The sequence below is a fragment of the Lontra canadensis genome, unplaced genomic scaffold (genome assembly GCF_010015895.1).
Source record: "Lontra canadensis isolate GAN:19392208 unplaced genomic scaffold, GSC_riverotter_1.0 scaffold35, whole genome shotgun sequence".
NCBI lineage: Eukaryota > Metazoa > Chordata > Mammalia > Carnivora > Mustelidae > Lontra > Lontra canadensis.
Window position 1 is genome coordinate 15,428,702 of NW_022631029.1, and position 14,484 is coordinate 15,443,185.

The 14,484-nt window shown below is 51.7% G+C and overlaps 1 protein-coding gene across 1 annotated transcript in view; it reads left to right on the forward strand.

Moving 5' to 3' along the window:
• FLNB (filamin B) overlaps nucleotides 1–10,193 on the forward strand; it is a 104,816-nt gene extending 94,623 nt beyond the window's left edge. Inside the window, 6 exon segments of the mRNA XM_032868420.1 lie at nucleotides 1,678–1,854; nucleotides 6,157–6,375; nucleotides 7,330–7,533; nucleotides 8,454–8,596; nucleotides 8,598–8,651; nucleotides 8,653–10,193. Of these exon segments, the coding sequence (XP_032724311.1) occupies nucleotides 1,678–1,854; nucleotides 6,157–6,375; nucleotides 7,330–7,533; nucleotides 8,454–8,596; nucleotides 8,598–8,651; nucleotides 8,653–8,745 (890 nt within the window). The 3' untranslated portion in view covers nucleotides 8,746–10,193.
• Nucleotides 10,194–14,484: the final 4,291 nt, after the last annotated feature.

Below are 14,484 nucleotides of genomic sequence, written 5' to 3' on the forward strand. Positions count from 1 at the left end.
CTGGACTTGATCCTAGGACCTGGGATCATGACTTGAGCTGAAGGCAGATGCTTAACCGACTGAACCACCCAGGCACCCCTTTCTTTTCTTTTTTAACAAACTGTTTTATTTTCTATTGTTTTTCAGATTCTGTTCACATTCTGTTCATTGTGGTTTTTTTCTTTTTCTTTTTTTTTTTAATTTTATTTATTTATTTGACAGACAAGAGAGCACAAGTAGGCAGAGAGGCAGGCAGAGAGGCAGGCAGAGAGAGAGGAGGAAGCAGGCTCCCCGCTGAGCAGAGCCCAACGTGGGGCTCGATCCCAGGACCCTGGGATCATGACCTGAGCTGAAGGTAGAGGCTTTAACCCACTGAGCCACCCAGGCGCCCCTGTGGTTTTTTCCTTCTAGTTTAACAAAATCTTAACAGATTTTTATTATGTTGTTGACCTTATGACACAAGTAAGTACTCTCTGACCTCACTTTACTCTGAGGGAAAAGTTAATTGATGTTCATCCGTAAATTTCAAAGAATCTGGGACTCCAGTATGCTTATGAGTCGAAGATTTTCCTGCCTGCTCCCTTGACGTACAGAATTCTCTGACATCTATCAACTTTAATGAGCCATTTTGCCAGTGAACATTTGTTAAGTGTGAGAGACTTGGCAGGATGGTAGGAGGAAGACGTGATGCTTGCCCTCAAGCAGGAGCTCAGAGTGAGATGGGGACGTGGCTGGAAGCCCGCAGTCCCCACCTGCGGAGGACCCCAGGTGGTCAACAATACCATGGGGACCCAAGGATGAAATGATGAGGGAGCAGGAGAGAAAAGTAGTTTCTGCCTTGGTGAGCCCGGAGGGCTTCTCAGAGGAAATGACATGGAATGTGGGCCCCAATACGTGAGGAATTGTCGGGCATTTGCTATGTGTCCTACGATGTGTACAGTAAGGGTAGACATCTGGAGAGTTTGGAGGAGAACAGTTAGTCTGCATCCCAGGTGGGAGGGCTTCAAGGAGAAAGAGGTGATGGATGGATAGTCTTGGTGGCTGGTCATTGGACAGATTGCCACCTGCTGTGACCTAAACACTGGAAAACCTGGCCATTGCCCTTGCGGGGGGGGGGTGCAGTTGCTAGCTTAGAGCTTAATTCAGGAGCATTAATGCTAGTTGGAACCATTTCTTTTCCCTTCAAGGGGCCAGGTAGAGAAACTTTGTGAGAAGTGAGCTTTTCATAAAGAAAGTGTTCTTCCTGGGTGCCTGAGTGGCTCAGTCGGTTAAGTGTTGGCTCAGGTCATGATCCCAGGGTCCTGGGATCAAGCCCTGCATGGGGGTCCCTGCTCTTTGGGGAGCCTGCTTCTCTGTCTCCTTCTGCCCTGCCCCCCACTCATTTTCTCTTTCTTTCTCTCTCTGAAATAAATAAAAACATCTTTGAAAAAAAGAAAGTGTTCTCCCAAGGCAGATGCCATGTTCTCAGAGGATGAAACCTCGAATTTGAGACTTGGATGCATTTCCCAAAGGGTTGACAAGGGACACATAAACAGGCCCATCTGGTTTTGAAATCCAACATACTGGGTACCAGGCTTCCAGGAGAGGTGTGGTCTTATTAATGATTTAAAATTCACCATCTCGGGCTGGACTTTTTCCTCACTCCCTGGGTCGTATGCGCATACTCAGCCTGACCCTGTACTCTGCTCACTCTCCTAGACAAGTACGCCGTGCGCTTCATCCCCCATGAGAACGGCATCCACACAATCGACGTCAAGTTCAACGGGAGCCACGTGGTTGGAAGCCCCTTCAAAGTGCGGGTCGGGGAGCCTGGACAAGCCGGGAACCCCGCCCTGGTGTCCGCCTATGGCGCCGGGCTTGAGGGGGGCACCACAGGTAACCCACAGCCTCTGCCTCTGATCGTTAGCTGAGCCCGCTCCAGGGGCTCAGCCAGCAGGAGCTCTTCAGGCTTCGGGAAGCCTTCCCTGACCTCTCCCCACCCCCCACACCCCCCCACGCTGGGGAAGCTACAATGCTCAACACTTTGGAGCTCTTGATCTCCGGAGTTGTTTTGGGACATGTGCTTTGACCCTCGGTCAGTCCAAAAGCAAGGGCTTGATGACTGTGTTATCACACCTCATTACTGTTTGCTCCACTTCGCCTGTCTTCCTTGGCCAAGTGCCTTTTCAGGGCCAGGACACCGATGGTGAGGGAAGACAGGGTCCTGTCTTTGCTTCTGAGGGTGTCTTTGCCTGCAAAGGATTCAGTGTGTGTCACAGGCCTCCTGGGAGGTCTCCTGCCCTCAATTCCTTCTGCAGTCCTAGGCTCACAGAAACAACCTTGAATTGGCAGTAGGACCTGTCACGGTCTGCCTCCCCCTTTTAGTTTCTGGTCCTTGCAGAGGAGGAGAAAAGATGGTGACAAAAAATTCTAGAGCTTTTCGGACTCGTTAGAATCTGTTTTTTGTCTTTGCTGTGGATGGGGCATATTTGGTTGTGAAGGAGGCAGCGGGGATGTATGTAAAGGAAGCTGGCTCCGTCTCCTTGCTTCTCCCTCCTTCCGTCTAGACCCGGGAGGGAACACCACTTGTGGTTCAGGGGTGGACCTTCTGACTGCCTGTGTCTGTCACCCTCACACATGGTCGCTTAACTAGTTGGTTTGTTAAAAAGGTGGACATACAGTGTGGCTTTTATTTTCCAGAAATAATCTTGGTGCATGTGATGTTGTAGTGTTTTTCACTTGGCATCTTCGAGAACTTTCTGTGTCAAAACACAGATCTCTGCCCCTTGTAATGGCTGCGGTTCATGTTCATCCCGTGAGCCTCCAGGCGGGCCTTGGTTGGGGGGGGCGTGTCACTGTATGGAGAGGGCCAGCCTGGGGAGCTTGTCCACTCAGGCTTCTCGGCAGGGCCTGTCTGCAGAGACATGGACGCACTGGGCACGGTTTGCACTGGGGGTTACCTTGGGCCTTGGGAAGGCAGCCCGGTCCCGGCTCAAGGCCCTTGTGTGTATATGTTCTGCTTCAGTCTCCTGCTGATGTGGTGACTTGGACAAAGCAGACCCGCCTTGCCTGGGCAAGGAGATGAGTGGCTGCAGCTCCTGGGGATCCAGCCCTAGGGAGCCTGTGTCCCAAGTGGCCCGAGGGGCCCTGTCTGGGTGCAAGAGTCACTGACAGACTGGCACACGGCCCTGGGCTCCAGTCGAAGCAGTGGCCTCAGCAGAAACACCCGCAGGGGTGGCGTAAATATTTCTGGACTCCCAAGACCGTCTAGTCTGGCTCCACACTGAACTGTGGGCCAGCAGCCTGCCCTTAATAAGAGGCATGGTAACCCTTCACCGTCCGCCATTCCATTTCACAGATGAAGAAAGTGAGGCTCAGAAGGGTTGAGTTGCTCCCTAAGCTTACTTAGCTGGGAGTAACAGAACCAAAAATCAGTCTGGGTCCCTGACCTCAAAGCCTATACCCTTAACCCCGGAGTTTTGCTGCCCCTCTGAGTGGCTAGCTCACCCCAGATAATGACCACCCCTGGCCCACTTTGGGGGGTATCCTAAACCAGGACCCCTGTTGTCCTAGTGGCCTGAAATGGTCCCCATGCAGGAGTGCAAGCATTTGGTCCCTGGCAGGATACCCTCCTTTAAAGACCACGTGGGGTCCTCCCGGCATCAGAGCCACACACACCTTGGTCCGGGTTGCACAGCAGCCACTGAGGTCTCCTGCAGCTGCCAGCAGCCACCTTCCCTCCTGCTGGGTCACACCTGCTGCGTTCGGGGCCTCTCGTGCTTCCTCTTGGCTGTTTGCATGCCTTCTCGGGAGCTTGGGTTTCAGGCTGTCCTTTGCAAGGGCTGGATGCCACTGAGAGAAGGAGCCAGTCTTAGAGGGAGACTCCCAGCCAGGAGGGAGAGGTACAGAGCATGCCTGTTTCAAACGCTGTGTCAATATTGCTCTTGTCAAGGGGAAGGCGTCTTGTTTTTTTTAGCCCTCCCGCTCGCAAGCCTTTTCCCAAATATCCATCCCAAGATAACACAGCTGCAGTGTGCGTGGGATGAAAAGGTATCTGTGCTTGGCTGCTGGAGGGCCTGGCACCCTGACCTTCAGAATAAAGCAAACTTCCCTGTGTTTTTATGGGTTCGCTTGCTGTATCTTTTGGCTTGAGCCTTAAATGGGCCATTTTGCAGGTTTTGGAGTAGGGGAATGTGGAGAATTTGGGGTGGGACTGTCTGCTTGCCAGGGAGTTGAGAGGTTGGGCGTGAGACCAGGGGGTTCTCAATGCTCTGGGTTGGAAGACCAGCCTTAGTGATAAAATGCTCCAAGATCCCCGGTGCGTGCCAGGTGGAGCAGAAGAGCCTCCATCCCTCCCCTGCCCCGTCTCCCACCTTCACAATAGAATAGGGCTGCAGTAGACACGCATTCACCACACAGGAACTCAGCTGTGCACACATGGGGCTGCAGGGGGGAAGACCGCCATGCCCAGATATGTTCGGGGTGTCACGCTCCAGCTGGAGGCACTAGGCAGAGGGACTCCTGCGCGTGGATTTTCTTTTTCCTCACTTCTCTCAGACAAATGCCTTAGCTCCACGCTGGCTGGGTCTCATGTTTAAATCCCAGTCCTGCCATTCTCCAGCCGTGGTACTTGGCACCAAGGATTTGACCTCACCCGGCCTCCGCTTCCTTCCTGTAAAATGGGAAGAATAAGGGAGCCCACCCCACAGGTTGTTCCACGTAGCTCTTGCCCTGTCATTCCTTACTTCTCTTTTCCCACCTCGTGTCTCCTGTCTCTCCAGGCCCTCACAGCCAGGATTCACAGATCTTGATCTTTCTTGAGAAGGCAGCAACTTGTTAAAATGGGTTGGGCTTCTCGCCACTACAGCCGGTCTTTTCATCTTCACTTTAAAAATATCTTTCCTTATCGTCGCCTTGCAGCTACTTCCTGGAAATGCAGTCCCTTGTCGTGTGCCACCCCACCCCCTTGCCCACACAGCCTCACTCTTGGCTGCAGGGTTTAGAGACAAGGTTGAGATAATCGGGGGGCCCTGGGACAGGAGGAGCCTCAGGAGCTTCCAGAAGCAGCTGGGTTGTGTTTGGGGGTTGCATGATAGCAGCGCCTTTGTTTTATTGATAGCCAGAACAATAATTCTTTCTCTGGCCTAGGAGCTATAATTAAACCCAAATAGTTCCCAGCTGGGGCGGCATCCAGGGCTCTGGGGAAAAGCACTGCCCTGCACAAGGCTGCTGTGCCGGGGCTGGCCTGTAGAGGGCACTGTCGAGGGCAGCCCTCACTGACCACCTCATGCCTCCTGGCATGGGAAATGGGCCTGAAGGAGTGGAGGCTTCTGCAGGGCCCCGGGCTCAGGCAGGAATGCAGCACAGGCATTGATCAGCCCAGCTTTTCTTTGTCACAAGGCAGAATGTCCATGCAGAAGGCCCCTGTGGGCCAGGCAAGAGGCTCTGGAGCCACATGGAATTATTCATACCCCAGTTCTACCAGTTTCCTAGTTTGTATCACTGCCCGGCAAGTGCCCGAGCCTCCCTGAGCCTCTGTCGTTTGTTAAACAGGAGTCACTGTGTACGTAACAGGATGCTTACTGTGGGATCTGGAACCCGAGCAGTGGAAGCTTGGGTCAGTTAGCAGGAGCCACTGTTTTGGCCTTGTTCTTGTTGCTGGTGCTCATGGCAAAGTGGGGGGCTGGCAGATTCCAACAGCCTCCCCAGACTTTAGCGTGGTGACTGAGGCAGGGAGCCTGTGGGAGGAGAAGAAGATGCTCGGTCTGCTCGGCGTCTCCAAGTCCACTCGGCGTCTCCAAGTCCACCAAGTCGGGAAAAAGGAAAGGTCAGAGGGGCCCACGCATCCTCCACCCCGCTGGAGGCAGGGCTGAGCCCCCAGCAGCTGAAACAGCATTTTAGGCTGACAGCGAAGACTCCGGCTTCTTGTCCTCAGCCACCACGCCTGCCCAGAGGCAAGAACAGGGTGTCCTGGCGGTTGGGGCTGGTGGGCGAAAGGTCAGCCACACTCTTGCCTCCTGCTAGGAAAGGGAGTTACTGCCCTCAGGAGCTCAGAGCTAGTACCGACGCTGTGCCTCTGTGGGGAAACCTATACCCCCCCCAACCCCTGCCACTGCTTCACTGCCCCTGGGAAAGCTCCCCAAACCACATCCCCCCATCCCTCCAAACCAATACACATTCCCTCTTCATTTCTCCCAGGTATCCAGTCTGAATTTTTCATCAACACCACCCGAGCAGGGCCGGGGACGTTATCTGTCACCATTGAAGGCCCGTCCAAAGTTAAAATGGATTGCCAGGAAACCCCAGAAGGCTACAAAGTCATGTACACGCCCATGGCTCCTGGAAACTACCTGATTGGCGTTAAATATGGTGGACCCAACCACATTGTGGGCAGTCCATTCAAGGCCAAGGTGACAGGTAACAACCAAATGGCTTTGAAGTTACTGTTTTTCCTGTGGACCATGTCCTGTCAGATTATCAACAGAGTTACTTGATACTAGAAACTGTGGGTAATTTTAGATACATTGAATCTACTTTGAATCTTGAATATAAAGAAATGGTAGGACATTTCCCGGAGAGTAAATATCTTTAGAAGCCCGTGAATATGTGCTGACATCATCGCCCTCTAAAATAATGAGTGTTGAGATTGAAAAAATGTTTTTTTAACAGAACAGAAAAAAAATTTACATATTTGTTAAGATCGGGACCTGAAAAATCCTCTTGTTTCTAACCTTTTACTTTTAAAATAATCAAAAGGTTTTATTAAATTTATAAAAATGCACCTCCTTCAGAGCGCTAGGAAAAATACCAGTCAATAGCATCTCACAACCCACAGCCCCAGGTAGTCATCATAAATATTGTGGTAAATCCCTTCCATGTGTCTCTGCTCGGTTTACTGTTGATTGGGTAGTATATATAGCTTCATTGCAGAAAAATTTATTAAAGAGTCAGATGGAAAAAACATCCTTTCACATGCAGAGAGAACCATTTTTGTTATTTTGTTTTATGTTCTCCCCAACATCTGACATTGTTTATACATAAGGGTATTTTATTTCCATGGAAAGAGGTAGATTCTGCAGGGTGCCACAGGGTTATGTGGGAGGGATTTCCAGGTTTTGTCATTTGTCATTGCCCACTGTGTGGGGTGGGACCCAGGGGTTTGGAAGACATTATGGGTGTGAGATGGGGAGAGGGCAACATTTAAATCAGGTGTTGGGGATACGAGGTGGGGATGTGGTAGCTTTGGGATCCAGCCATTGAGGTGCACGGACTTAACTGGAGCTTCTGCCCTGGGACACTCGCCTCTTCTAGCTGAGAGAGCCTACTGCCTCTGGCCATTCACTCCTACCTCCCCTCCCTTCCATCTTCTAGGCCAGCGTCTGGTCAGCCCTGGCTCAGCCAATGAGACCTCGTCCATTCTGGTGGAGTCTGTGACCAGGTCATCGACAGAGACCTGCTATAGTGCCATCCCCAAGGCATCCTCAGATGCCAGCAAGGTGACCTCCAAGGGGGCAGGGCTCTCAAAGGCCTTCGTGGGCCAGAAGAGCTCCTTCTTGGTGGACTGCAGCAAAGCCGGTAGGTAGCCTGGTCCTGCTTGAGGGTCAGGGTGGAGGCAGGCTGACACCCTCTGCCCACCGGCCCATGCAACCCAGACATTTGCAAGTAACCTTGTTCATGACCCCTTCTCCTGTACTTAATATTTGCTAATGATTTTCCTCTTTTGACTCTTGATTCTTTCAAATGCCCTCAAGGTAGACAGGAAAGGTGACATTATCCCCATTACAGATGGGCAAACTGAATCGGTAACCTGGCTCCTTTCTCTGCCAATAATTGCTTTAATTGCAGTTTGAACTTGAGTATTTATTTGGGTGTCAGTGGTTAGTTGCCTGGGTTCAGGGATCTGGCACATCTGGGCTGGAAACCTGGCTCCAGTACTTCTTCCCCCGCCCCCTTCCCTCCTCCCTCCCTTCCTTCCTTGCCTCCTTCCTTCCTGCCCCAAACTTAGCCATGTGATCTGGGAAAGGTACTAAATCTTTTTCTAAAAGTCAGTTTCTTGTTGTCTAAAATGGGAATCTTTATAAAGTACCTTCCTTAAGTTTCTGATGAGAATAAATGAGATCAGAGTAGCGATCACTTACGTAACTCTTGCTACAAGCTAAGGGCTTCACATATAACTTCTGTAAACCTCTTAGCAAGCCCACAGGGGAGGTGCTAGGATCATGTCCTATTTACGGATGGGCAAGCTAAGGCAGAGAGAGGTAAAGTTCCTCATCCAAGGTCACCCAGCTAGGAGGTGGCAGGCAGGGATTTGAACCCATGCCATTGGGCTCTGAGTCTGCTTATAATTGCCATGTTGTTCCACCTCTCGAAGTTCCCGGTGTCAGAATCTCAGCAGACAATACTTGGTGTATTTCCTTTGGCTCTCATTTCCCCTCCCCTTCCTCTGCCTTCCATGATGCATCCTGATAGAGTAACCACCTTTCTTTGCATCCTAGGTTCCAACATGCTGCTGATCGGTGTCCATGGGCCAACCACTCCTTGCGAAGAGGTCTCCATGAAGCATGTGGGCAACCAACAATACAACGTCACATACGTTGTCAAGGAGAAGGGAGATTATGTTCTAGCTGTGAAGTGGGGAGAGGAACACATACCCGGCAGTCCATTCCACGTCACGGTGCCTTAAAACGGTTCTCGTCAAATGCTGGGAGGAGTTCTGGTGGTTGCTTTTGTTGCTTGTTTGTAACTTGTTTTATACAAAGTTTTCCTCCAGCTTGTTTATGGGTCTGAAACCCCACCCCAAAAACATTGTCGTTCTAAAGTGCCTTGAGAAATAAGTCCTAGACTTGACTCTTTAGGAACGCATTGGGGACTGTTAAGAAATACAGACTCATGCAATGGGCTGAGAGGATTTCCATGCTCATTCCGGTCAGATCCAGATCTGACCTCTTGCTGGCACCCATCGCCCCCTGCAGACAGACCAAGGTCACTCGCAAGATTGCCGTTCCTAAAGAATGAAATTGGCTAGCCCGTTTATGCAACAAGACTGGCAGGGAGGGACAGGGCAAAGAGGCCACCTACTTTTAGGCTGTCACTTAGAAAACAAGGTGACTTAAAAATCCAGCTTCATCTCTCCAGCGCCCTATCACAGAGAAGGATCTTGTTTCGACATGACCCATCTCCACACTCCCACCTGCCCCATGGCCTTTTTACACGTCTCAGAGGGCAGCGGTACGTGGCGGCAGACTGCCCTCAGTGCCTCCTAGTGCCTCTCCCCTGGTTCTGCTGAGTCTTCCCCTGCAAAGTTGTAACATGTGCCCCATCTGGGCAGCCACGTTTTGCTTTTATCTTTAAAGGCCCTTGAAGTCTCTGGGTCCAAGGAAGTTCTGCTGTGGCAGGCAGCTCCCTCCTGCCAAAGATCCCTTTTTTTAAACCAACTCGAGGCTTTGTTCTTAACACATACTCCAGCCGTTGTCAGTCTGATGAGTCTTGCCAACACGCTCGAAGGGACCGCAGGTGGGTCACTGTGTCAGCACCCTCGTCTGCAGAGGCCTGTCATGGGACAGAACATTCCAAACCCACCTCCAGTCAGCCGTGGGATCACTTCTGGAAAAGAATGATAGATAGGAAAGAATGGAACTCCTGCTGATCTTTGGCCTCAAAATCAGGGCATGGCAGAGGGGGTGGGAAGGACAGCGGCAGCTCCTAGGTGGTCTTCTGTTGTTGGGCAGAAATAGTGAAAGCTATGTAGCTGACGGTGGCCCTGTGTTCATTTGGCCCCGACCGTGTCCTCTGAGGTTGTTTGGAAAGCTGCGTGCAGGTGCATAATTCCAGAAATGGGGTGTAAGGCGTTTTGCACCCCTTTCTGCAGACCTGAGCTGGCTTTGGAATAAAGTTAAAGCCTATGGGGACTCTGCCCAACTTTAGGGCCCAGGGGTGTGGTATGGTCTGGGCCGGCAGACCTTTTTGATTTGCTGCTCCGTCCTGAGGAAGTGGCTGCCCTGGTCACGAGCACCTCCACGGGTGGGACGGGGAGCGAGGCAGAAGACTGTCACTGAGACGCAGCAGCTGGGAGCAGGTGCTGGCAATAGCCCACCTCTGAGAAACCGGGGCAGCCTGAAGCCCCATGCGAAAGGGCCACAGGTTTTGTAAACTGGGACGTGGAAGTGAAACTGGAATCAGATGCCGACTGTAAATTGTACCTTATAACTTATTAAATGTTTGCTCCGTCAAGCTCCCTTGGTGTTCTTGGACAGTGTTGTTTCTGAATAAATTGTTCGAGTCTCTGACCAGCTCTCCCTTCCATAGATGAGCAACTTGTTCTGACGTGAGCCTGGCCTCTCTTTGCAGGAGGGATGATGGCCCTTCATGAGTGCCGCTGGGAGGGGAGTGTCAGGAGAGGCCCAGCAGCCAAACAGGTGGCGGTGAGGGCCCTGGGGAAGGGGCACTGGCCAGGACACCAACACAGTGTCTAGGACAGAAAGCCTTTTTCCCCAATGATGGGAGAAAGGGTCATTTTAGGGGGTTTACTTAAACAAGAAGCAATGTCACCTGTTGTCCCAACTGCCCTTGGACCACAGGGTTCCTCTGTGTGTGTGGTATCCGTCTTTCTCTCCCTGCCCCTTCCTTCTGGTAGGAAGAGCTTGTGCCTGATATATTCTTAGCATATCTCCCCCCACCCCTCCTGCTCACCCTCTTGGCACCCCCGTGACCCCACTTTGCCATACTGACACCAGCTCAGGTGCTGAATGGACACGTCACTTGGGGCAGACCCCAGACCCTGGCCTTTTTGTCCCCAGAGTGGAGGCTCTTCCTCCCTGGTTATCCCTTCGTGGGAGCAGGAAGGGCACCAGGACTCCCCAGATGAGCCCCAGGAAGTCCCCGCTGGGCCCCTGGCCCTCCACTGGAGTGAGGGCTAGAGGGAAAGGCAGGGAAGGAAGACTGCATCCTTTTGTGTGTTTCTTCCTGGCACCTCCTTACTGATCAGGATGGAGGCTTGTTTACCGCTGGGAGGTGGGAGGAAAGTGGGAATAAAGAAGGTTTTCCCTCCTTTTCCCTCCCTGTGGAGGAAGCCCCCATAGCTGTGGGCCCGTGCCGGCTGTGACTGTTCCAGGACTCCCCAAGCTGGGGGGCTTGGGGGGCTGTCCAGGCTCTGCGTGGTGATGCTGACCTTGCTGGTTTCAATCCCAGGAGGTCTGGCTGGTTTCTTTCGGGGAGGCAGCATGTCTGTGTTCACAGCTGGACTTGGGCATCAGGTATTGTTTGAATGTGGGCTTGGCTGCTTAGTGGCACTATAGCCTTGGGGAGGTGGCTTCCCCTCTTGAGACCAAGCCTCTCTCGGGGTGGTTGTGAGACTCCTACGAAATCTCACTGGGAGCTGTGAGTCTTGGCTCCTGCTGTCTGTGACCAGCCCCTGCCAGAGGTGCCGTTCCTTGTATAAGGCCACACCTGGGGCTGCCCTAGCGGGCCCCTGCCTGAAACATCACCCACGACCCAGGGGAATCTGTGCACCTCCCAGTTGGTCAGTGGCTAGAACCATGGGGCAGCTCCTCTCTGCACCTGAACTTGCTGCCATGGGAATGGGCTGTTTTTTGTGCAAACACCTCAATGACTGAAACTCGACCCTGCCCTGGTACCAGGCCCTTTCTGACTTCACCAGTTGACTTGTCCCCCTTTCTACCAGGGGCTGGCTGGGCCATCACTTTTGAGGGGCCAACACGGGTGAAAGCAGGACAGCGCTGGCAGTTGACCTGCAGAGATCTTCAACCCAGAGAGACCCAGTTCCCTTCCAATCCACGGTGCGCGCCTCTCCCTCGTCAGCCTTCCTTCTGCAGCCCCGGGAAGCCCTCAGCAGGGCCGCCCAGAAGGAAACACTGATTAACATGTCTGTTTCCAATGCACTTAGAAGCCTATGGGTCCTTGACCACACAGCTGGTCTTCAGACTTCAAAGAGGCCTCGAAAACCACATCTTGATGAGTTTGATGTAAAATGAGTAAGACACTAGGGATTTAATTTCGCCTAAAAATTTCCCCTAAAAATGGCACCGCCTTAAAAATTAGCAGAATGAGTGGTCCTTGTCACCACCACCCCCAAGTTTGCATTTTAAAATGGGGAAGAAGGGGGCGCCTGGGTGGCTCAGTGGGTTAAAGCCTCTGCCTTCGGCTCAGGTCATGATCCCAGGGGCAGGGGCATCGGGATCTCTGCTCTGCAGGGAGCCTGCTTCCCCCTCTCTCTCTGCCTGCTTCTCTGCCTACTTGTGATCTCTGTCTGTCAAATAAATAAATAAAATCTAAAAAAATAAAAAATAAAATGGGGAAGAAGGGGCACCTGGGTGGCTCAGTGGGTTAAAGCCTCTGCCTTCAGCTCAGGTCATGGTCCCCAGGGTCCTGGGATCGAGTCCCGCATCAGCGGCTCTGCTCAGTGGGGAGCCTGCTTCCTCCTCTCTCTCTCTCTCTCTCTCTCTCTGCCTGCCTCTCTGCAAACTTGTGATCTCTGTCTGTCAAATAAATAAAATCTTTTTTAAAAAATAATAAAAATAAAATGGGGAAGAAGCTCATTAATTTAAGTGCTCTTTGGGCTTAGCACTCTGTCTGATGGAAGCCAGGTCTAGGAAAAGAATGGAATCTTTTCAAATCCCCATTAACTGGGAGGGGGAAGGGGTTTTGTAACCAGGGTATTCCACTAATGAAAACTCTCTCCCAGAAACACGTCTTGTTTAGCTCATTTTTTTTTCCCTCCTAACAATGGCAAATCATAACTCAAAGAGGGAGTAAAAATGTCACACGGCTCAAAGCAAGCCTGAATTCGAATTTTTCCCCTCCAGCTTTGTCCTAAGAATGCTGACCAAACACTTGGCGAAACAAAGGGATCCTTTTTGCTTTGTAACAAGGCTTTTGTCTGGGTCCCTGAGCCCACAGGGGACCAACTCTTATGCAAGGAATTTTGGGTGGCCCACCCCATACCCCTCCTCTCTCCCTCAAGAGTTCTCCAAAGCAGGCAGGCAGGAGGTGGGGGATTTATCCTCAATTATGGCCTGCATCCAAGGGTGTTTTGGATTTGCTTATCTCCCCAGGACAAAGCTCAAGGATGAAAGAATATTCGAGCCTTGTATTGCCAACATTATTCCCTTTGCCATAACCACCGCCTTCCCAAGGTGTCAGGATGCCTCTCCCAGGGCAAAGCTAATACTGAACCCTGGTGGGGGAAAGGGGATCTCTGAGAAAGAGGAAATCTCAGCAGAGGCACCACGCCCTGGAAATGCCAGGCTCGGGCCCAGCTCCAAGCAGCTGGCACCTGTACCAGCAGTGTTGCTGGGTATGTGAGAAATGCCCAGAAAGCAGCTAGCTGCAGGTTCAAGTCTAGATTCAGTCCCAGCCCTGCGGCTTACCGACTCAGACTCTGGCTGGCTCTTCATCTCCCCAAATGTCCCAGACTTCTTCATAGCACTCATTTTATACCAGTCTAGAGAGCCTTACACTTTCTTGTCTTGCAGACTGGAAGTCCCAGTCTGGAGCATTCTTCCTCCACTCTTTGGCTAACTCCTGTTCATAGTTCAGGTTTCAAAGGGCACCTCCTCCAGGAAGCTGCCTCTGTGTCTCAGTGCCCTCATCCATAAAATGGGAAAGTGGGAAACTTCCATTCTAAGATTAACATCTAGAAAGGTCTCCCAACACATTCATCCTCCAACTGGCTGCCCAAATCCCTCCCCACCCAGAGCTGCTAGAATAGGGACTGCCTACATGTTGGGGAGACTCCGTTCCCCAAGGCAAAGTAGAAAGGGTACCTCCATGAGGGGAAGGGAGCCTGTGGGGTGTCTATTAAGCATGGTGATTCAAAGCATGGGCCAGAGGGTTCAAATCCTGCCCTGCTATGAACTCCAGCAGATCATTTACCCTCAGACTCTCAGAGCCTCTGTTTTCTGTCCAATGAAATGGGGGTACTAGAACCTACCCTATGTGGTGTTCTGAGGGAACACTGTTCACTGTGTTCACTGACAAAATGAATGTAAAGAACATACCACAGTGTCTAGTACATGATAAGCTTTCATAGAATTACTACTGGTGAAAGGTGATTAAGAGGATTCTTCTATAGGGAGAGTTTAAATCTGGGGTGGGAGTGGGGGCTACTTTAAAGACACACATAACCACAAACAGAAGAAACACTTGGCCTGCAAACAGAGCCCAGTACTGGAAACTGGGTTGGGAGTGGATGGGGTGGGAGTGAATGGGGGGGCCAATGGCAGCACTAGGAGCAGGGTGGGTCCTTGGAGGCCTGGGGGAGTGGCCAGTAAGGTGGGAAGAAAGGTGAGTCAGGAGCACTAGGGAGAGACCCAGCTCACCTTCCAGCCTCCCCTGGTTTCCCCTTCAGTGACTCCTTCCCTTAGCAGAAGCCTAGGCCAGAGGCAGGCCTGGGGCTGCCCCCACACCTTCCCAGGGGTTGCAGGATGGATTTGAAGTGAATAAATCTGGAGTAAACCAAGTGTAATAACTAACACTAATGCTAGAGTCTTATGATTACCCTCATTTTTT